This window comes from Rhamphochromis longiceps, linkage group LG7, assembly GCF_057381845.1.
Source record: "Rhamphochromis longiceps isolate RC_006_pf linkage group LG7, R_longiceps_female_GT1.1, whole genome shotgun sequence".
Lineage (NCBI taxonomy): Eukaryota > Metazoa > Chordata > Actinopteri > Cichliformes > Cichlidae > Rhamphochromis > Rhamphochromis longiceps.
Window position 1 is genome coordinate 55542885 of NC_140563.1, and position 20438 is coordinate 55563322.

Sequence of the window (20438 nt, forward strand, 5' to 3'; positions counted from 1 at the left end):
AGGGGATTTAAATGACTTTGAACATGCATTGTTGTTTGTGTTGGACAGGCTTGTCTGAGTATTTCAGAAACTGTACAACCATCTAACCGGTTTATAGAAAATGGTCTGAAATGGAGGAAATCTCCTGTGAGCAGCACTTCTCTGGGAAAAAATCACTTGTTGGTGCCAAAGATCAAAAGCGGAATGAGCAGATTACTTACAGCTGTAAGGAAAGCAACATGAACTCAAATACCCACTTACTTCAACCAAGTTATCAAGAAGAGCACCGCTGAAAGCACAATACGTTGAACCTCGAAGCTGATGGCCTAGTGTCACCTGCTGGATAGAGGTGAAAACACAAAGCAAACAATGTCTCTTTCATCTGTTTCACAGCATGCACGGGAACTGGAAACTCGCCGAAGGGAGGCAGAGGAGAGAGAGCGGAGGAAGCAGAGGGAGGTGCAGCTGGAACTGGAAAGACAGCTGAAAGAGGCTGTGATGGTAAAAAAAAAAGTTTTCCACTTGACACCAATTATGTACAGTCTTTTCTCCTTGACTTTGATCTTTGAGAACTCCAGCAAAATGTTGACTGTCATTATAAAATTCACACCTAGTCTTTAATGATTTGGAAAAATGGTTATGACAGTCCAGGAAAAGGTAATTCAGGAATAGGTCAGTTTATACCGCTCTGTTGGTGCATCTGTTTATGTAGCTGTGTGTGTGTGTGCGCATAGATAAAAGACAGCATGCAGGCTGAGATGCAGGTGAAGGAAAAGGAGGCTGAACAACAGAAGAAGAGGATCAGGGAGCTGGAGCTGACACAGCAGCAGCTGGAAGTTGCCCTTAATATGGAGATCCAGGCTCGGCTGGAGGAGGAGAGGGCCAGACTGGAGCTTGAGCGGTAACAATGGATTTCTAACTCTTATTATGGCCCTTTATTATTTTATTTGTGATGGAGATCTGAGATATCCATGAGAAGTATTAACATTTTCAGTTGCTTCTTCCCTTTTTCCCCTCCTTCAGGTTGCTGCAGGCTGAAGATGAAAAGAGGAAACATTTCCAGCTCCTCCAGGAGCAGCAACGTACAATGCAAAACCTCAGCCCCATACAGGAGCTGTCAGATGGCAGTCCTGATGAGGACACCCCCTCAGCCCTCAACTCTGCCTCTCAGGAGCTCCAGGATCTGCAGGCATCTCGCCAAAGAAGTCACCAGCGTCTGGAGGTGAACAAGTTTGTTTTGACTGGCTTTGTGAGCAGCATCTTATTTAGTGCTCTTCTAAAACAACACTGATGAAGATGCCTGCATGATTTTTGTTTCCAGGAGGTTCAGGAGAGGCTGAGGAATGCCAGTCAACAGGTACAGCACTGGAACATCCAGCTGAACCGACTGATGACCCCCATTACTCCTGCAGGTGCGGTATTCACTTTGCCTCTTTGCAGCACAGACTTCTGGAACAGAGTGTTAGTATAGTTAATAACAGTGTAGACCAGGGGTGTCAAACTCAAATACACAGTGGGCCAAAATTCAAAACTGGATCAAAGTCGCAGGCTAACTTTAATATTTATTGAAATATATTTATTCCTCCAGATATAAGAATGAATCTTTTCTTATGGACTCAAACACATTTTGCTGAAAAACTGAATATGGAACAAGCAAAGCTTAATACTAAACAATATATATATTAGCTGTATAATACCAGTAGGCCAGCTCTAATAGTAATTTGGTATGGCTTCGCGGGCCAAATGTAATTAGAGCATTTCACCTCTCATTCAAGAAGCTTCTTCAGTTCTCTGAAGAAATTCTGAACTGAAGAAGCTTCTCAGATGAGAAGTGAAACATCTTCAAGAAACTTAAAGAAGTCCAGATGCTTTTCTTTCCAAGCTCCTTAGACTGTAGTTAAACTTCACACACTGGACTTGTCAGTCACACATCCTTCGCCAGTAGGCATTCCCAGAATGATCTTTCCCCTTCTGACGCTTAGAATGACCAAATATGTGCAAAATGGACAATTCCACATGCCACCATGTCAGTCTTTTATTAAATATGACATGAAACAAATGACTGAGCCATTAAATTTGTCACAAAGGTGTTCACCTAATTCCAGGCAAATGGAATAGACTTCTATGGGACCATAAGTCTTTTTGCACTTTGACATTTGTTTTACTTTTCAGATCTGTAACCTATAACTTTTATACTGTATGTGTTTTGATCATAGGAGTCTACGGGGACTTACTTACTTTTAGCACGTTTAGCAGTTGATGTTGGCTTCTTTTTTCAGTACTGGAGCTTCCTGCTCATTGAAGACTTTTCTAAAAGGAAATGCTTAATCCAAAATGGCGTTTTAAGGGCTTGGATTAATGTCAATTTCAGCAAATATTCTTTCTTATGTTAAAAGAACATGGATCTCTGTCAGTGATAACTTCTGACTTTATAACTCAAATTTTAAGAGAGAGCTTCACTGCTAAGCTCTCATCTGTGTGGGTGTCACGGTTCGCTTGAGGACTCACACGCAGGACTCAGAGGCACAGTCTGTATTTATTACAGTTCCACCAGGTGTATATACAAACAGTGCAGGGGATAGTGCTATATACAAAGCGGTGACAGGGAAAAGGCTCTGGGGAAATCCAGGTAGGGAAAAGACACTTGCTCCTCTTCTGACTCTCTCTCCAAACACCGCTCGGGGGATGCAGAGTCGGGTCCAGGGGATCTATGTACAGAAGGAAACACACGTTAGAGGTTTTGCACAGGGAAGCAAAAGAGAACTTGCTCAGAGCCGGGCTGCACTGACGCGAGTCACACACAACGATCCAGTGATGAGTAGAAGCCACTCCCTGGCTTAAATGCTGGCTGCACTGATGAGGCCCAGGTGTTTCCTCCTCAGAGGGGCGTGGGCCGAGGGCGTGAACCCACCATGAGTTCCGCCCTGGTGAGAGAGAGAGAGAGAACACTACTAGTCAGCGGCCTGCTGATCCCCTGGCCGTGACAGTGGGGTTCAAATCCCTTATTCAGATTAAGATTTTATGTGACATTACATTGGCAAAAATTAAATTTACTTGAATAATGTGAGTATTGGAGTAAGTACTTGAGTAATTTTTGAATAACTTTAATTTTGTAATGTGCATATTTTATGAATAATGATGTTTCAACACTTTAATCTACTGAATAAGTAAGAATTAGACTTAATAATCTTTTTACTTTAAAAAGGGAAATTGTGTACAATCTTTTATTCTCCAAAATGCACATAATAAAAATGTTTTGGGGAATGTATATGCTTTTTAAAAACCAATTGCTTCTTACTTGATGCATGCTATAACTTTCAGCAAAACTGAACTAAAATTTGTTAACAAGCTTACCAAATAAGAAATGTTTTGTGAATTTTCTTTGGAGAGCGACTGGAAAGCCGGCTGTTATCAAAGCCCACATGCCCTAAAAAGGAGGACGCGCTGGCCAGTAATGAGTTCATCACTAAGTTTAAGATAAGAGTTGATCAGAATAGAGGCGATGATGAAAGTCTGGAGCATCAGTTGGAGGCTGCCAACCTGTCTGATGAATCGTTCGAGGCCCAGACAGAAGTCAACGGACAAATATGATCACAGACATTTTAAAAACGCGAGTTGAGAGTTAAGGGGGAAAAATATTGTAATAAGTATATATTTGAATTGCACACTAAGATATAAAGTGATGGCAGCGAGCACAGTGTTGCAGGATTTAATTAAAAACACATCTGACTAAGACCAACTGAAATTTAGAGTTGTGTATAATAAAGTTTATTCATGATTAATAAAACAAATCTGTAATAATTTTCTTTCTCTTTTGTCCATCTGAATCTCGCTACAGCTTAAATAAAAGAAAAGAATGTGTTTTGAATATATTAAACTATTCTCTCTTTTTCTTTCTTTCTTTTTTTCTTGGTGGGTTTTCTTTTGCAATCAAACGCAACATTATACAATTATATAGTATAGTAAGAAATATCCTTTAACTTAATTTAGTATTTGTTTTTTCATTTTTGTTTTTATTGTTTCCCCTTCAGTTTTGTGCTTATAACATGTTCTAATCTGACATATTATGCAGTAAATTATTTTTGCAATAACTTAACAGGCCATTGTGGGAGCCAACATTCACTTATCAAAGACATATTTGTATATTCTGTGGGCTGCTTTATGGTTGTGTCATTTAGAAACATAAGCCACAACAGACTTCCACTGGAGAGTACTTAAAAATGTATTTTTATGTAAAGATCTTTTAATAACTACTATATTAAGAGAGAACCTATTGTTACATGGATTAATTGTACAAACTGTAGAGAAATAAGTTTAAGCGTGCAACTTTTTATTCATTTTTAACTGTATTAATGTTTTTATGTTAATACAGCCGCCTCATATCTGTTTCCTCAGTGTTTTTTAAACCATGTACTCCATCTATGAGTAAGAACATGAATAAATTCCTTTCCAAATTTGTAGTTCTTTTTTCCAACACACAGATGCAGGTATTCTTTTGCACCAAGGCGTTAAAGAAATGCTAAGAAAAAATGAAAATACTACGTTGCAACCTGTGTGTGTGTGTGTGTGTTTATATATCTGTATCTATATAGATATAGATATATATGTGTATTCGTACCCTTTTTTCATCATCTAGTTTCCTGTGCCAGATCTTCTACTGATCCACTGAGGCAGACATGTAAAAAACATGAACTAAAGCATATTTCTGTATATAAACAGGACTTTAAATCTTTATCAACAGCTACTTTAGAGGAAATTCTTCAATAAACTGCAACCAAAGGCTCAACTCAGAGGACAAAACCCAACCTGTTATAAATAGTGTGACACCAAACTTTCTCTTGTGTAAAGTTACAAATAGGAGTAATTATCCACAGAAGCTTTTATACATAATGAAGTTATAATTCGTCCTGTAGAAATTGTACATTTAAGCTATATAGTTCCCTCTGTGATAACTCTGCTATGAATGCCTCTTATTAACTTTTATGCTTTTACAACCCACTATGAGCAAACACTCAGCAACAGTGGGAAGGAAAAACTCCCTTCTTGAAGGAAAAAACCTCTGGTAGAACCTGGAAATCTGTCTAAACTAGTTGGGGGTTAGAGCAACAGATGCAAGTCTTCAGATCATTTGCAGTGTGACTGTCTTTGTGCACACTTTAACCTGATTCAGTTTTCTTATTTGTCAAAATGCACCATGGGTAAAAAAAACAAAACAAAACAAAATAGTAATGAAGGAGAATCCTCAGCAAAGATGAATTAAACAAGTTTTATTTTGATCCAATTTTACTTTAAGTAAAACACATCTTTATTTGATGACTTTAATGTCATCAAATAAAGACAGTTTTGATGGAGCTCCTGACCCAGCCCAAGCTCTCTATGAAGACGAGGAAAAACTCCCCAGGGGGCCAGATCGATGGGAAGAAACCTCGGGAAAGCCCATTCAAAGAGAGATCCCCTTTCCTGGGATGGCTGGGGGGGTTACAGGAAGTCCGAAAAAGCTAATTTTTTATTTATTTATTTTTTAAGATTGACCCATTCCTGTCCAACAGAAAAAAGAAAGGAGGTTACCACAATGTATCACACTTATATGATAAGGTGTGAATTGTGTGTTTGTGTGTGTTATCTTAGCCAGGGGTGAAGCTGGAGCTCCTCCAGTGTTGGGCGCTTCTCCGGGGCTATAGTTAAACATGCCTCCAAGAAATTCTGGCATTCTTGAAAGAAAGAAAAGATCCAAAAGATGAAGATGATAGTTCTAGTGATCCAAGACATCAGTGAATCTGGAAGTGTGAAGTTTTCTTACCTGTGGACAGACGCTTTTTGATGCTCAGTTTCTTTGCGAGGAACCTCTCGGTACTAAAGTGCCGTGCATGAAGCGCTTCATACAACACCACTCCCATTTGCCACACCGTGGTGGGTCCACACCTGTAGCAGCTCCTCCTGTACCACTCGGGAGGGGTGTGAAGAGGAGTGCCTAACAAACAGACACAATTACAATTTCTTCTAAAACAAAAGACACAAATTGTTACATCTGTGAAAAGCAGGAGCAGAATATGTTACCATAGAAGACGCGATACAGAGATCGCTGTTTAACAAAGCAGCTCAGTCCAAAGTCAATGATGCGAACTCGAGGCACATCGGAGCCGGTCTCAATCAGAATGTTTTCTCCCTTGATGTCCCGATGAAAGATGTGTTTATCCTCAAGTTCCTTTACAGCATCAACTAGTTGCTTCAGAATGACCTGGAAAAGATGAAAAACACAATAATGAGTTAATGCTTTTCTGCCTTGATTGAATGCTGTACAGTCTAAGGCTCTCCCAGTCAACCTACCTTGGCCTTGTCCTCTGGTAAAGTTCTTCCATTTTCTGCTTTGTATTTTTGCAGGTCCACAGCGGGGACAGGTCTCTCCAGCACCAGGATCAGCTCTTTGCCAAGGTCGAACCACTCCAGCAAGGACACAGGTGCTGATATTCCCACTGACCCTTCTGCTTCACCTGCAAGTTTAACCATAATGGCCACTTCCACCGAGAGCATCTTCCCGCTTTCATCCTGAAATATTACAACAAAGTGGATGATGAGGAACGCCGCATTCAATCCAGTAATGTAAAACTAATTCAAGTGTTGGACGCTTACCGCCACTTTGCAGTAGACTTTATTTTTGGGAATGTGTTTGATGGCAACCTAGAAGACACAGAGCATTGGTGAGCATTTCCTCAGTATGACATAATGAAAGGTGGAAACACAGCAGACGTCTCAGTTTACGATATTATCCATTATCTGCGTTACTGCCTGTCTTACTACCATCATCTGAACACTTACTGGAAAACGATCTTCTATCCGGTAGCCAGAAAACACTGCTCCGCAGCCTCCTTCTCCGAGCTGGTGCTCCTCCACATATCTGGCTTGGAATTCACCTGAACAGACAAAACAGCAAATCTTGTTTTATTACAGCTGTGACACAAATTACTCTCCTCTGTAGCCTAAATGTTCCTTCTGCCCTTCCCCTGAATATAAAACCCAAGCTGCTTGCTACTTACGTTTTTGGTCTGCCACTGATTTTTTGTCCTGGTCCACATTCCTTTTTTTTTTCTTGGGTGACTCTCTGTCGTCTCCCGTGGCCTTTCTTTTGCCATTTTTTGCGCACACCTGTTTGTTGTTCAAGTCTGGAGATGTGGAAAACACCAAAAGCACATCAGCTCACTGGATGATAGACACAAACACTAAACACCAATATCTTAAACCTAGCAACCACACTTAATCTACCCCCTTATTCAACTAATTAGCCTACCTTTACCAGAGTCCAACGAGGAGGATGCTTGCTCCTTGTCACCGCTCATATGGTCAAGAAGTTTAGCCCTCTTTGCTTTCTTTGTTGTGTCCTCTTCATCTTGCACAACCTTGCGCTTCACTCCTTTGACCACATCTGAGCTGGTGGAAGGACCAGCCTGCTCAGCGACCCTCCTCCTTTTCATTGGGGTCTTCTTTTCAGGACTGGCCTTTCTTTTAGCAGTCCTGCTCTTACGATCTATAAAGGACAACAACACAGTGGTGAAAAAGAGTCCCCGACATCAAGACTGGAAGCAGTTTGATGGCAAAGAATTTGAAATTGCTTTTGCTTAAATGATCACAAGTTTAATCTTGGGATGAAAAAAAAAAAACTGATCAGTGCGAGTTGATACTAGGTTTACTAAGTCTTAGATCTTGATGGCACTTGTTGGTCTGTTTTTACTGTTGAGTCCAAGAATAAACTTATTACATTATTTTACCAAAAGACCGGTAACCTTTCTTTGATTAGACATCTTGTATTAAAGCTATTTTCAATTAAACATATGATTCAATTGCTCCAAAAATGATTCACACAGTGTCAACATTTCTAGGATTTGGATTTTACCAGGATTTGATTTTATTATTTTACTTACCTTGATCTCCTGAATCTTTCTTATCAGCTGGAGTGGCAATTTTTCTTGTTTCCTTTTTCATTGTAATTTCGGAGACCCTTTAAAATCGAAAATGTAAACCGTAATGAGCTAAGATTGAGTTAATATTCCTTCAAATGTGCACCCTTCAAATGCTTGACTTTTCTAACTGAATTCTGTAAGTGAGCTTTATAAGTAAACTCTGGAAACTATGGCAACACAACATAGAATCTTGCCTTTCAGTGACTTCACTGACTGCCAGTAGTTCAAAGTAGTTTACAGAAAAACACTGGCAGACAAAGCCATAATATTTCATATAATTCAATCATTTCATATCAATTAAACAGTTTCTTTCATTATCTTTCATCATTTGTATAAAGACCTCATCTATGGATGACAGTATGAAGATTTGTGGTTGACCACACACATTATAATAAACACAGTGTCAGCTACATTGTCATCTGATTTAAAGTATTTATTATGTACATTTAACTGTCATGGTAGTGAGTCTGTGACCCAGTGTTTTGTGTTTGTTCATTTATATTCATTGATTATTCTTATGTATGTTTTTGGTTCTCTTTATTGTTTTCTTCTTGTGTTATATTCTTACGGTGTGTTCACACCGAACGCGATGGACGCGAATAAAACGCCCCAAACGCCCCTAATTTGACGCGTGTACATTCGCGTCTCAACGCGTGTCCAAGAAAAATCCATCGCGCGTCAAAATATGATATTTTGACGCGCGTGACGCGCGTGAACCGGAAATGTGGGAGTTTCCATCTTTGCAAGATGGCAGCTGTCGAGCTAGCGCTTGAAGAGAGAGTCTCCCTTCTCTATTTACTGTGGAGAGCAGAGCAGCAGCGTAAAAGACGTCCTCGCCGTACCTGGGTCCATCAAGTCCTCCAGGCGCGTGAGCAGTTTGGTGAGTTTCACCATTTGCTCCAGGAGCTGCGCCTGGATGACGGCAGATTCCAGCGATATCATCGTCTGTCACCCGGCCAGTTTGAGGACCTGCTTTCCCGCGTCGGTCCCAGAATCGCCCGCCTAGACACCAATTACAGGCGCTCAATCCCACCTGCAGAGCGCCTGTCCGTCTGCCTGAGGTTAGTAAAAGTGGTCAATACGGTAGTCCTTTATTGATACCTGTGCTAATATATGCTAAACCATCCATTTATACACTGCTAACATGGATGTGCTATGCTAACAGTGAATGCTGTCGGCGTTTACTGATGGCATAGCACATCCATGTTAGCAGTGTATCGTGTATACACTGCTAACATGGATGTGCTATAACAGTGAATGCTGTCGGCGTGTATAAACTATCGTTTATACACTGCTAACATGGATGTGCTATGCTAACAGTGAATGCTGTCGGCGTTTACTGATGGCATAGCACATCCATGTTAGCAGTGTATCGTGTATACACTGCTAACATGGATGTGCTATAACAGTGAATGCTGTCGGCGTGTATAAACTATCGTTTATACACTGCTAACATGGATGTGCTATGCTAACAGTGAATGCTGTCGGCGTTTACTGATGGCATAGCACATCCATGTTAGCAGTGTATCGTTTATACACTGCTAACATGGATGTGCTATGCTAACAGTGAATGCTCTCGGTGTTTACCGATAGCAAACTGGTACTGTTTATAATATTTCTAGTGATACTCAGATGGTCTCATCAAGTCCCGATTTAATTCGATTTATGCTGTTATCAGTGGTTGAATGATAGCATGGCTGTGGTGTCATAGGTATGCTCTCGGTGTTTGCTGATATCAAACTGGTATTAGGACCACTGTGGGTTAATCTTTGTAGTGATACACACTCCTTTTGTTTATTTATACCTGGTTTAATTTCTGGGATAGTTGAATATTTGTATATAATCACTGCAGACTGTTTTAGATTATATCAAATATATATCATGTAATTATCCTTATAATTACAAAATGTTTTATGTAAGATTTATGTTTTGGAATTTGTAATTTTGTAATTTCAATAATGTATTTTGTAACTGCAGTACACATAATACACATTTTAAACAATTTTGTCCAGGTTCCTTGCCACCGGGGACTCCTTCAGGACCATCACGTTCAGTTTTCGAGTCGGTGTGTCCACGGTGAGCCAGATCATCCCCCAGGTAGCGACGGCCATCTGGGACTGTCTAGTGGACGATTTCATGGCTGTGCCTTCAACTGAAGACTGGCGGTCCATCGCAGAGTGTGTGAAGGCAACGTGTGTTCTCCACAATTTTCTGCGCTGTGTGGACGAGAGAGGGGCACCTGCTGTGAGGGGTGTGGCACCTGCTGTGGTGGAGCCGTTGCAAGGCCTGGGTCGTGTAGCAGCAAACAACTCCTCCAGAGAGGCTGTCCTGGTGAGGGAGAAGTTCATGGCCCACTTCTCGGCAGAGGGAGCTGTGTCTTGGCAACCAAAGGAGTAGCCTGTTTGAAGTCTGAGTGACTTCCCCACAACGGCTCTTTTAAGAGCCACCCACAAACCTCTAAAGAGTGTTCCTGTCTTTTTAAAATTTTCTTAATAAATGGATCTCTACTCCAAAATAACCTAACCTCTTTATTCTCTTAAGTAACTTGTCTTCACTATGTTCCTATAACCAGTGTGATGCAAAAGTTTGAGCAACCTTATTAATAGTCATTATTTTCCTGTATGAATCGGTTACAGTAAAAAATGTCAATTACATATATCATATAGGAGACACACACATTGATATACACTACATATTTATGTTATTTCTCTTTTTATGTGTTGCCAATATATGCACCTGCTTTATTTAGTGTAAAGTTATTGCACACTTTCTGTAAATCCAGTGAACTGCATTTCACTTCTCAAATATCACTGTGTGTGTCTCCTATATGATGTATTTAACTGACAATTTAAATTGTGACAAATAACGATTTGTACAGGACAATGATGGCTATTAACAAGGTTGCCCAAACTTTTGCATCCCACTGTATCAGTATATTTTGTCATTAGTATAATATGAAATAAATTCTACTTGTGTCAAGTCGGGTGCCAATATTTGCTGTGTAGTAGAACAGAGACATTTGTCATTATAAATGTTTATTTGATAAAATATATAAATTCAGTAATAAAAAGATTCAACATAAATATATGAAATTTAACTATTTACAGAGAGACAGGAATAAAAAGGACCCAGCTTGGAGTGGAAGAGCCTCAGGGGAGAAGGAGGAGAAGAATAAGAACATTGTTTCTGCCCTGGAGAGCTGCTGCCTCATCAGAAAACTACTGATCCATTAGGGTCCAATGTTTCCAAATTTAGCACAGCTGTGCTGTTGTCAAAAACTAATTTATGAATTTGGAATTTCACGAATTCTCGTGTCTGAGGCGGCATGCTCTCCAGAGCAGGAACAAGGCCGAGGAGGAAATACTCTGTTGCAGACGGGCGTGGCCTCTTTAGGGACTCCAGGATAGCCAGCTCCACCGCCGATGGACCATCCTGGGACCCTTCCCTCGACCGCCTTCGAGCTCTCCTCCTCTGTGGGCCTGTAAAAAACAGAACAAAACACCACAAAGAAATGAGAAGGCTGCTACTAGATTGTCATTTTCAAAATTGAAAAAAACCAGGATATGAACAGATTGGTTGTAGATATTTAGTAAAGGTGATCACAAGGGAATCCAAGCAAGTAAAAAGCTATCAGTGCTTGATGTTCATACCTGTGGGTGCAGCAGCAGGAGTGGAGGGACCAGGGACTGGGGAGTCAGGAGAAGCAACAGGGGAGGACTCTGCTGCATGATAACTTGACTCTATCAAGACAATATTAAATGTTAACAGGTTGAAGACAATAGTCATAGAGAATATTATATTATTATATACTTATTATTATATACAGTGGTCTCCCATTTATTGCAGCACATGAACAGTAGTCACAGTTCTCACAAGTTGATTCTCAAAGTGCAAACCTTTGTCGATTTTAAAACGTAAAAGTATTATGCCGCGCTTTTTCTCCGTCTGCGGCGCCACTTTTGTGCGCCTTTTTTGCTCCCGGTGCAGGTGTCTATTTCCGAATGAGGGTCATAGTTATGAGTGTTTTTGTGCTGTTTTTTTCTATTTGAAGTGATGGTTATCAAAACCAAACATGATAAGTTTGGCAAGCGCAGGAGACACGACACGGAGGAGATTTGTCATTTGGGCTGCAGAATGCAATGCGCATCGTTGAAAGCTGTACGGTGCAATAAAAAAATCAGCGAAAAGGCGAGGCAGTGACGGATGAACAGCGGGACTACTTTATACTGTTTATTAATAAACAAAATATATTCCTGTATGACAACACGCATAAATTAACTGCCTACATTAATTAATTGTAAACATACCTTCTGACTGACACTCCCCTGCTGCCTCTTCGGGCTGTCCCTGGTCCTCGGGTGAGAAGTTCTCCACGGTCCGCACCATATTACCGCTGGTCTCCCGCGGGGTGAGGAAGGGGTCCAGAAACCCCATGACCGCGAAGAACTTCCATCTCCTCCCCGATCCTGCTGCAGACCCACTCCTCTTCTCCTTCTCTGACCTCTTCTCCTTATTATAGGTGTCCCTGAGGCTCTTCCACTTTCTCCTGCAGATGTCCTCTGAATAAACGCATTATCTGGTTAGCGGAAAGGTATTTGTACAACAGTGGGAAAATCGCGGGACAGTAGGCGCGCTTGCTAGCTTTTGCACGGCTTCATCGGGTCAGTCTGAAAATTAAAAAGAAGAAGGAATGAACTTACCAGGTTGCCCGATCTCCTCACTTATGTGTCTCCAAGCTAGGTCCTTTTTATTCCTGTCTCGGTAGAAATAGGAGCTGGCATCATATAGCTCGGGGTGGTTAGCCACGGCGCTGATCAGCTTTTCCTCCATACTGAATGAAGAATGAAGGGCTTTGGCTGGATCTGCCCCTTTGACCTAGGTCAGAGCCACGTCACCAGGCTCCTGATTGGTTGTCGCGGCGCGATTTGACGCTGGAGTTCAGATTTTTCCAACTCAAGCGGTAGACGCGAAACGCGCGTATGCACAAAGTGCAACACAAAAACTCACGCGCGTGGTTTTATTCGCGCGTCAAACGCGCCTGACGCGCTACACTGACGCGCGTTTCGCGCGTCAAACGCGCCTGACGCGCTACACTGACGCGCGTTTCACGCGTTTTGGCGTTTTCGCGACGCAAATCTGCTTCCGAATTTTCGCGGGACCCGCAATCGCGCGTCATCGCGCCTTTCCATTGACTTTACATGTAAACCTGACGCTCTATTCGCGTCCATCGCGTTCGGTGTGAACACACCGTTAGGCTTTAGGTTTCTGTTACTTTGCCTTGCCCCTGTGTCCCACGTGTCATGTCTAGTCACTCTTGTTTCCATGTTCCCCAATTTCTCCCCAGTCAGTCATGTCTCTGTGTCAACTCTGTGTCTTTGTAAAAGTCTCTTGTTTGCTGTTTTACTTTGATAGTCATGTGTGCTGTGTTAGTGTTTTCATGTCTGTGAAGGTTCTCAGTCATCTAGGTCATCGTAGTCTAAGGAGTTTGGAAAGAAAGCGTCTGGACTTGAAGTTGCTTGAAGATGTTTCACCTTCTCGGATGAAAAGAACTTAAACTTTGCTTGAACGTCTTCAAGCAACTTAAAGAAGTCCAGACGTTTTCTTTCTAAGCTCCTTAGACTATGTTAGTGTTTTCAGTTTTCCTTCCCCATGGTCTTGTTGTTTGTGATTTCTCGCAGCTGTGCTCTCATCCTGTGTCTTATTCCCTCATTTATCCCTCTGTGTATTTAAGCCCATTGTTTTCCTCTGTTTGCTGTTGGGTTATCTGTGTATCATCCATGACAATTAAATGAAATAGCAAATGCAACTACAATTTCAATGAGATTCATTCCTGGCATTCTACTGCGGTGGCTGAAAGTAGACACCAAGCATTATCACTGTAACTGATGTAAATATTGGACTTGGAGGGGATTCGTCTGATAGACTGATGCAAACATTACTGTGAGGAAATTTTTGAATCTCCCAATTTTCTTTTTTTCTGAAAGAAAGAAATTTGGTTACTGTATCACATTTGTATGGCAAGATGTGAATTCAGTATGCGTGTGTGTTTGTGTCAGAGAGGAGTTTATCTGAGCCAGGGGTAAAGCAGGAGGTCCTCCAGCATTGGGCACTTCTCCAGGACTTTGTTAAAACTTGTTTTCAAGACGTCTGAAATGAAAGAAGGACAAGAGATATCGAGATGATAATTCCAGTGATCCAAGCGATCACATTGATTTTCTGCAAAATTTTCTTTTTGAGAGTCATTCGGCTGGGCAGGGGGTATAACACATCTGCAATGCAGCAACATCTGCTCTCTGGGCCTGTGTGAGAGTGTTATCTCAATGGCGGGAATGAGGATGTTGGAATTTGGCATCTCAGGCACCAACTCATCTCTTTCCTTAACCGGGCTCACCAGAGATTGGTTTCAGCCTCTCTCCATGCTTTAAGGAGGTTGAGTTGATAAATCTGACTGGCCCCTCCCCTGTCTGACCCTATCTCTTCATAGTCAACACCAATGTTCTCACCGTGTGACCATGAACGGTCCTTACCACTTGGCAAGTAATTTCGAGCTAGAAGAAGGGAGTAAGACAAGCACTTTATGTCCCTGTGAAAATACAACTACATTTTATCAAATATCACTAAGCAGTCCTTACCTTTAAATACAGCCTGGTTTCTTTCTCTTTCTTTCTATATCTCTGAGTGAAGTTAGCTCTCATTCTTTCTCTTCCTGTGAAATACAGCAAGTAGAGCTTTAGATAGCAACACACTGTGACACAGTTAGTGTTTGTTGAGGTGATAGAAATGCTGCATTTGAAATTACCTGACACAACATTTTATTCCCTTTTATGTTCACTCCTTTTTTTCTGAAGTACCGCAAATTATGGGCACGTGGGGTTGTTCTGGTGTTGTGCTAAAAATAAATAAATCAAAACTACAGTACATGGTTTGTTCTTTCATCTCTTTTTATGCGACATCCTCTACTGATTAAAACGCGACTGCCTTTCACTGTTTAGGCTCAAATCTCATTGTTTGAAGGCCTGCAGTGACGTGAAATATTAACTTCCCCCAAATGCGTTAAACCCAAAGTAACGAGTTTGTTTTGAAAATATACGGAGTGGAAACTACAGATATTTGTAGTTTTGCACGTCTTTCTTCCTCCACCAGAGGCCATAGGCGCTGTCGATCTTGTATGTCCTCCTGCAGCAACATCTCTGTGAAGCTGATGCCTTCTTGCTTGCAGGTTGAAGAATCTTTGGTGCGCCTCCACAATTCTTCTTTAATTCGCCTCTGTGTGAATAGAATAATGATGTTTCTGTTTCTGCCATCAACTTGTTTCCCTAAGCGGTGGACAATATCAACAGCCTCTTCTAAGTTCAAGTCAGGGGCAATCTTCTGAAGCGTTTGCAAAACCTTCACTCTAATGTTTTCGTCTTTGTCTTCCTTCACCCCTTTCAGTTTTAGGCACCACCTCATTCGGTAGCGCTCTTGTTCTCTCACTCTTCTTTTCAAGTCTTCGTTTTCTTTAAGCAGCAGTTCATTCGCATTTGCCAGTTTAACAACTTTCAGTTTGCAATCAGCTATCTCTGCAGCGTTAAACTCTACAGCCAGACAAAGTGCAGCTATGGTTGCCAGCTTGGCTAACCAAGCTGGCAACCATAGCTGCACTTTGTCTGTTTTGTTCCTTGATATCCTCCAGTTGTGCTTCAAATTTTTTGTCAAGTCCCATAATGGCTTCAAAAATAGTTTTATTGGAGATATCATCTTCCTTCGCTGAAGATTTTGTTCTTTTCTCCTCTGGCGGTTGTTTTCGTCTCCCTGTGAGGTGTCATGCCGAGCAGATATCAGAATTGAGGAGTTAAAAAAAAAGAAAAAAAAAAAGAAAAAAGAATTGAGTTCAAGCAAAGTTGACTCTTTTGGTGATTACAGTTTGTCCGGGCGGGCTGTGCGTCTTATTTCATCTGCAGACACGTCGTTGGATGAGGAACAGCTCATGTTGGCATCAGTGGCAGTCAGGATGGCGGCATCTTCCAGAGGGAAGGTCAGGTTGCTGGTCTCTCTGAGCAGGACGCTGTCCACCAACAAGCCCGGTTCCACGGCTGGAGATTACCCTCCTCCGGCTGAAGCCCCCGCTTTTCCCCCGAACAGCGAGCCAGCAGCGGCGCCTCAGCGGAGACCCAAAAGCAGCGGCTGCTCCGTGCTCCTCTTCCCCAGTCAGGGCAGCCAGTTTGTGGGCATGGGCAGAGGACTTTTGAAATACCCCAACATTAAAGAAATGTTCACCATAGCCCAGAAGATCCTGGGTTACGACCTGCTATCTCTGTGTCTGGAGGGCCCCGAGGACGAGCTGCAGAAAACCCCAAAGTAAGTGCCAGATAAATGTCTGGAAAAGGACAATAACTGCAGGTCCTGCCTTCTTAAATGTGGCCATTTTATCTTTTTAAAAAAAAAAAAAAATACTGCTACAGTAATATTAATTTATATTTAAAATGTGCGCACATTATGTATGAAGGTGTGGATGAATGATGCTTGTTGTAAGAAAGCATTTTGAGTGCCCAGTAGAAGAGCATCTTTCAAATGCAAAGTTTCTCATTTCAACTTTAATTACTGCACATGATTAAGGCGATAAGAGTAAATAAGGCTTCCAACAGTGGTTATTTCTTATTATCATATCTTATTTTTATTGGTTTTATCAGTAGATTGTTGTTTCACTCCCACCAAAAACATCACCGTAAATAATCTTCTGATTCTGAATGACCATTTAAAAAAATAAACAAATTGTTCTGAGTTAATTTCAGTTACGGATGTATCAGTGACATAAATGATATATCGGTCATAATCGGGAGGCTGTTACATTTTTTTTTTTTTTACTTGTTTTGACTTGTCTTTTCTGGGGCGATGAACTTTGCAGAAGGTAGAAAGATTTCTTTTTTGGGGTCTTTTTGTGCATTTGTACAGTGGCGTGTCTAGAAAATTTTTGTTGGGGGGGCCAGGTAGGGGCACAGATTTGGAGAAGGGTGGCAGATGTAATTGGCAGATAATGTTAAAAACAATTCTACCAACCGTTAACCATAATTCAATAACCCTGTAAACCTAATAACCGTAACCTTATTAGAATGAGATTTTAACCACTACGGTGCAAAGTGTTTAGATACTGTGTTGATTAAGTACAAGAGATACAATCAGTCAGTGTTTATTCAGCATTCAAGGACATCAATATTTGCATAGTATTTTTACTGACATGTAGTGCACATATGTTTTGGGCAAAAACATTTTTGAATATTAAAATACGAACATTTTTAACATACAATTGGCAAATTAGCCAATTCCAATGCAAAACCAATGCCTGTTAAAAAAAAAAAAAAAGAAGATAATCTTCTCACAAACTGGTGTTTGATTTTGAAACAGGAAAAAAGTGGAGAAACAACTGAAAAGACTAACATTTGAATAAAACCTGAAAGCAAGTAAATACTTTATATGCTGCCTTACTTTGGTAATATTGAGAACAACACTGGCTGATGATGAAATGCAGTCAGCTGGCATGGTGACACTGCCAGTATTAACCTGCAGGGCTGGACTGGGACAAAAAATTGGGCATTTTCACTACAGATTGGCCCACCAGGTATTAAAGCCATAAAGCCTTTGACTGAAAACAAACCCTGTTGTGACAGTGATGTACAGTCTTTTTGGTATATGTATGATTTCTATACATTTTACGTCAGATAAAAACTTTCTTCGCAAGATTCAGATAATTATTTAATAAAAGCTAGATATTTTAAATGAGAATAAAAAAGAAAAGTATTTCTTTATGCCCTCCTCTCCCTGTTAATGCCCTACCTGGCCCCCTGGCAACACTTTGCTAGACCCGCCCCTGCACAGTTACCAGCTGTCAGCTACATAAAAAAAGGATCCTGGTGTTATTTATCTCTCAGAAACAGTTCATAACTTCAACTCATTCATGTCACCTAAAAGGTAAACCTGTTTCTCCATCACCTGTTCAGCTCTGATGATTCAGTAAGGACATCTCCTGGTTTCATCTTCATGTTTCCCTCTCACCACATATCCAAACCGACATCATGACCAGCAGCTTTACAGCTTTACAGCTGTGGCTCCAGCAAACATTCTAACTAAATAAATTCTAACAACAGCTGATCAAGCTTAAACGTGCTGCTGCTGTTTAGCGCGACATCTGCTGGTTTCCTCTTTCTGGCGCAAAGTGGGTGATAAACAAACAAGAGAGACGATCAGCTGATCATTGATCAGTTTCATGATTGAAGTAGCAACAGGAGAGAGAGGAGAGATAATGAGAGGAGAAGAGGCAGCTGTGCAGCGTAAAGACAGAATAACTCCAGTTTTGTGTCTTTTTCCATCCTAGCTGAAGTCCGGGACAAACTGCGTCTCTTCTCAGCTCAATACCAAACCCATAATATTTTCTATGAATGAGGGACCATTCCATTTTTTAAGGAGCTGTTGGCAACTCTACTAACTAACCTTATGAATAAAATAAAGTTCACTATCAGTAACATCATAGCAACCGAACAGCTGTATAAACTCGTCATGCTAGCTCACGCAGTATGAGGTATTGTAACTGACTGTAAAAAGTCAGCACAACGAAAATAAACTCCACCTAAACTTGGTTTATATCTGACCCAGATAGACTGCAGGTCATAACTTCTTACCTGAAGTTCAGTTCACCTGACACTCGGACTGGTGGCCGCCTCGGGTCTCTCCTCCTGCTTCCCCTTCCCTCATCCACCTGCTGGCCTCTGTGGAAGCCCCGCCATAGCCACCACCAAACCACTGAGTTATTTTTACACATCGACCTGCATCTTATAACTCATAACTCTTATGTTAGCTGCCCTCAGTAGCATACTGTCTGAAATATTCGATGGTTGCAAAAATTCTTTAAGTGTTATTTTTTTCCTTGGTATTCTAATTTCACCGAAGTTTACTAAACTCAACAAACTTAATATTACTTACCGGGACATTTATTCTGTCCTCATTTTCTTTCACCGAAAAATTGTTTCCTGCAGTGTTGTCCTTCGTGCTTGGCTCTCCTACCTTTGCTAACGTGATGCGCATAGCGCAGAAGCCGATGCTGCATTCACTTACACTCGGATATCTGAGCTTCACCGTGAAAACATAATCGTACATTTGATATTTGATTGAATTTTATTGTTTTACCTTTGGGGTGGCACCTGGGGTGGCCAGTCTGGTTGGGGGGGGGGGGTGGCCTGTGCCCCCCCAGGCCACCCCGCTGGACACGCCATTGGAAATCCGGAAGCAAAAAAATCGCGAATTTTATAAGACAGTTTTTTTTCCTGACAACCAATTTTTTTCAGTCTGTTTCAACATATGTATTTCTATCATTTGTAAATTTCTGAGCATCTGTACTGATATATCATTAAATGTACTTTAAAAACCATTCACTGCGCTTTTCATGGCCTCATATTGGGCCCAATATGTAGTACAGTACAGTACAGTAGTTGAATGACTAAGTACATGTATTAGTGTGATTAGCATGTTGAGCTGCTCAAGGTTTTTTTTTTTTCTTTCTACAAAGTACAATGCAAAGTAGGGAATGAAGTACAAATACTGAAAGTCACCCATTTTGTAACTGAATACTGCACTGTAAATACTCTTTTTAAAGTAATGTTTTGTTCATTTACATGATGACTTTTTCACATTTTACTTAACTGCAACTACACCCTCCATGTATTTATACACCACTTTGCATTTAATCATTAGTTATTAATATAACTCTGGCTTTCATCCAGAGAGCCCTCACACCCAACCAGTCACGACAGATGGTAGCCACCTCTGAGCCCAAGGTTTCTTCCTTTGAAATGGGAGTTTTCCCTTCCCACTGTTGCCAAGTGCTCACAGAGGGTCATCTGATTCTTGGGGTTTTATCTCTAATGTTGTAGGGTCTTTACCTTATAATATACCATGTCATGAGGTCACTGTTGTTGGGATTCGGTGCTATATAAATAAAACTGAATGGAACTGAATTTGTACTTTATTGTTGTAACTGAGTAAACTTACCTTAAGGACAATTTTAATTTCAATCACACAATAAAGATCCCTTAAATGTCACACATTTTAAAGAGGCATACAATAGGCCTATATATATAATTTTTGGTGAATTTGACCACATGTCCACTCTTACCTGTTTCTTTTTGCTCTCTCTTTGCTGTGTTCATCCTACTCTCTCCCTCTCTATCCACCTCTCTCAGTCTTTGTGCCGTCACCCAAAACTTAAACATAACAGTGAATAAAAGGCGTACACTGATCCATTTCAGTTTATAGCAATATTAAAGCTTAATGCAGGCTGCTGCTGGACAGGTAACATAATTTTGACTTGCTGTCACCTGGAATGTTAAAATGAACTGATAATCTCTAGTGATTTGGGGTAGCTAATGTTGGTGACACTATTTAGAGAACAAATAAAAATAAGGGGACACTTTATAAGTCACAGCAGCATCCTCATCATCGGAACAGTTTGAACTATGTTTCAGTTTTAAATGT

General features: G+C 40.9%; 4 protein-coding genes and 2 long non-coding RNA genes across 6 annotated transcripts; 2 read left to right on the forward strand and 4 right to left on the reverse strand.

Annotated features, from left to right (window-relative positions):
• The first annotated feature begins 206 nt into the window (after window positions 1-206).
• On the forward strand, window positions 207-3775 carry LOC146666391 (uncharacterized). Its single transcript, XM_085414426.1, has 5 exons — window positions 207-480; window positions 714-880; window positions 1003-1201; window positions 1301-1391; window positions 3368-3775. Exons 1-5 carry the CDS (start codon window positions 349-351, stop codon window positions 3568-3570), a joined length of 792 nt encoding a protein of 263 aa, XP_085270552.1. The 5' UTR covers window positions 207-348; the 3' UTR covers window positions 3571-3775.
• On the reverse strand, window positions 2497-3345 carry LOC146666392 (uncharacterized). Its single transcript, XR_014912769.1, has 2 exons — window positions 2769-3345; window positions 2497-2687 (listed from the first exon to the last, which is right to left on the reverse strand). It is a non-coding gene; the product is annotated as an uncharacterized LOC146666392 (long non-coding RNA).
• A 763-nt stretch (window positions 3776-4538) lies between the features above and the next one.
• Window positions 4539-7861, reverse strand: LOC146666393 (serine/threonine-protein kinase pim-1-like). The gene is made up of 8 exons (XM_085414421.1): window positions 7265-7861; window positions 7014-7139; window positions 6796-6890; window positions 6610-6657; window positions 6307-6525; window positions 6037-6217; window positions 5780-5950; window positions 4539-5690 (listed from the first exon to the last, which is right to left on the reverse strand). The coding sequence occupies exons 1-8, from the start codon at window positions 7446-7448 to the stop codon at window positions 5599-5601; spliced, it is 1116 nt and encodes a 371-aa protein (XP_085270547.1). The 5' UTR covers window positions 7449-7861; the 3' UTR covers window positions 4539-5598.
• Window positions 7862-8672: 811 nt separating this feature from the next.
• LOC146666394 (uncharacterized) lies at window positions 8673-10441 on the forward strand. Its single transcript, XM_085411353.1, has 2 exons — window positions 8673-8995; window positions 9947-10441. Exons 1-2 carry the CDS (start codon window positions 8682-8684, stop codon window positions 10329-10331), a joined length of 699 nt encoding a protein of 232 aa, XP_085267479.1. The 5' UTR covers window positions 8673-8681; the 3' UTR covers window positions 10332-10441.
• Window positions 10442-11144: 703 nt separating this feature from the next.
• LOC146666395 (uncharacterized) lies at window positions 11145-12764 on the reverse strand. Its single transcript, XM_085410982.1, has 4 exons — window positions 12635-12764; window positions 12242-12493; window positions 11585-11674; window positions 11145-11413 (listed from the first exon to the last, which is right to left on the reverse strand). Exons 1-4 carry the CDS (start codon window positions 12762-12764, stop codon window positions 11145-11147), a joined length of 741 nt encoding a protein of 246 aa, XP_085267108.1.
• A 433-nt stretch (window positions 12765-13197) lies between these two features.
• On the reverse strand, window positions 13198-19110 carry LOC146666396 (uncharacterized). The gene is made up of 3 exons (XR_014912770.1): window positions 18590-19110; window positions 14567-14640; window positions 13198-14081 (listed from the first exon to the last, which is right to left on the reverse strand). It is a non-coding gene; the product is annotated as an uncharacterized LOC146666396 (long non-coding RNA).
• Between the last annotated feature and the right edge of the window lie 1328 nt (window positions 19111-20438).

Excerpts from the sequence above, each read along its gene's own strand:
- LOC146666391 (XM_085414426.1), top strand. The coding sequence starts at position 349 with ATGTCTCTTTCATCTGTTTCACAGCATGCACGGGAACTGGAAACTCGC. Across the intron at positions 481-713 it reads AGCTGAAAGAGGCTGTGATG|ATAAAAGACAGCATGCAGGC; the intron begins GTAAAAAAAAAA and ends GTGTGCGCATAG. Across the intron at positions 1,392-3,367 it reads GACCCCCATTACTCCTGCAG|AGCGACTGGAAAGCCGGCTG; the intron begins GTGCGGTATTCA and ends TTTTCTTTGGAG.
- LOC146666393 (XM_085414421.1), bottom strand. The coding sequence starts at position 7,448 with ATGAAAAGGAGGAGGGTCGCTGAGCAGGCTGGTCCTTCCACCAGCTCA. Across the intron at positions 6,891-7,013 it reads ATCAGTGGCAGACCAAAAAC|GTGAATTCCAAGCCAGATAT; the intron begins GTAAGTAGCAAG and ends TTGTCTGTTCAG. Across the intron at positions 6,658-6,795 it reads GGATAGAAGATCGTTTTCCA|GTTGCCATCAAACACATTCC; the intron begins GTAAGTGTTCAG and ends TGTGTCTTCTAG.
- LOC146666394 (XM_085411353.1), top strand. The coding sequence starts at position 8,682 with ATGGCAGCTGTCGAGCTAGCGCTTGAAGAGAGAGTCTCCCTTCTCTAT. Across the intron at positions 8,996-9,946 it reads CGCCTGTCCGTCTGCCTGAG|GTTCCTTGCCACCGGGGACT; the intron begins GTTAGTAAAAGT and ends AATTTTGTCCAG.
- LOC146666395 (XM_085410982.1), bottom strand. The coding sequence starts at position 12,764 with ATGGAGGAAAAGCTGATCAGCGCCGTGGCTAACCACCCCGAGCTATAT. Across the intron at positions 12,494-12,634 it reads TGAGGAGATCGGGCAACCTG|AGGACATCTGCAGGAGAAAG; the intron begins GTAAGTTCATTC and ends GCGTTTATTCAG. Across the intron at positions 11,675-12,241 it reads AGGGGAGTGTCAGTCAGAAG|AGTCAAGTTATCATGCAGCA; the intron begins GTATGTTTACAA and ends TTGTCTTGATAG.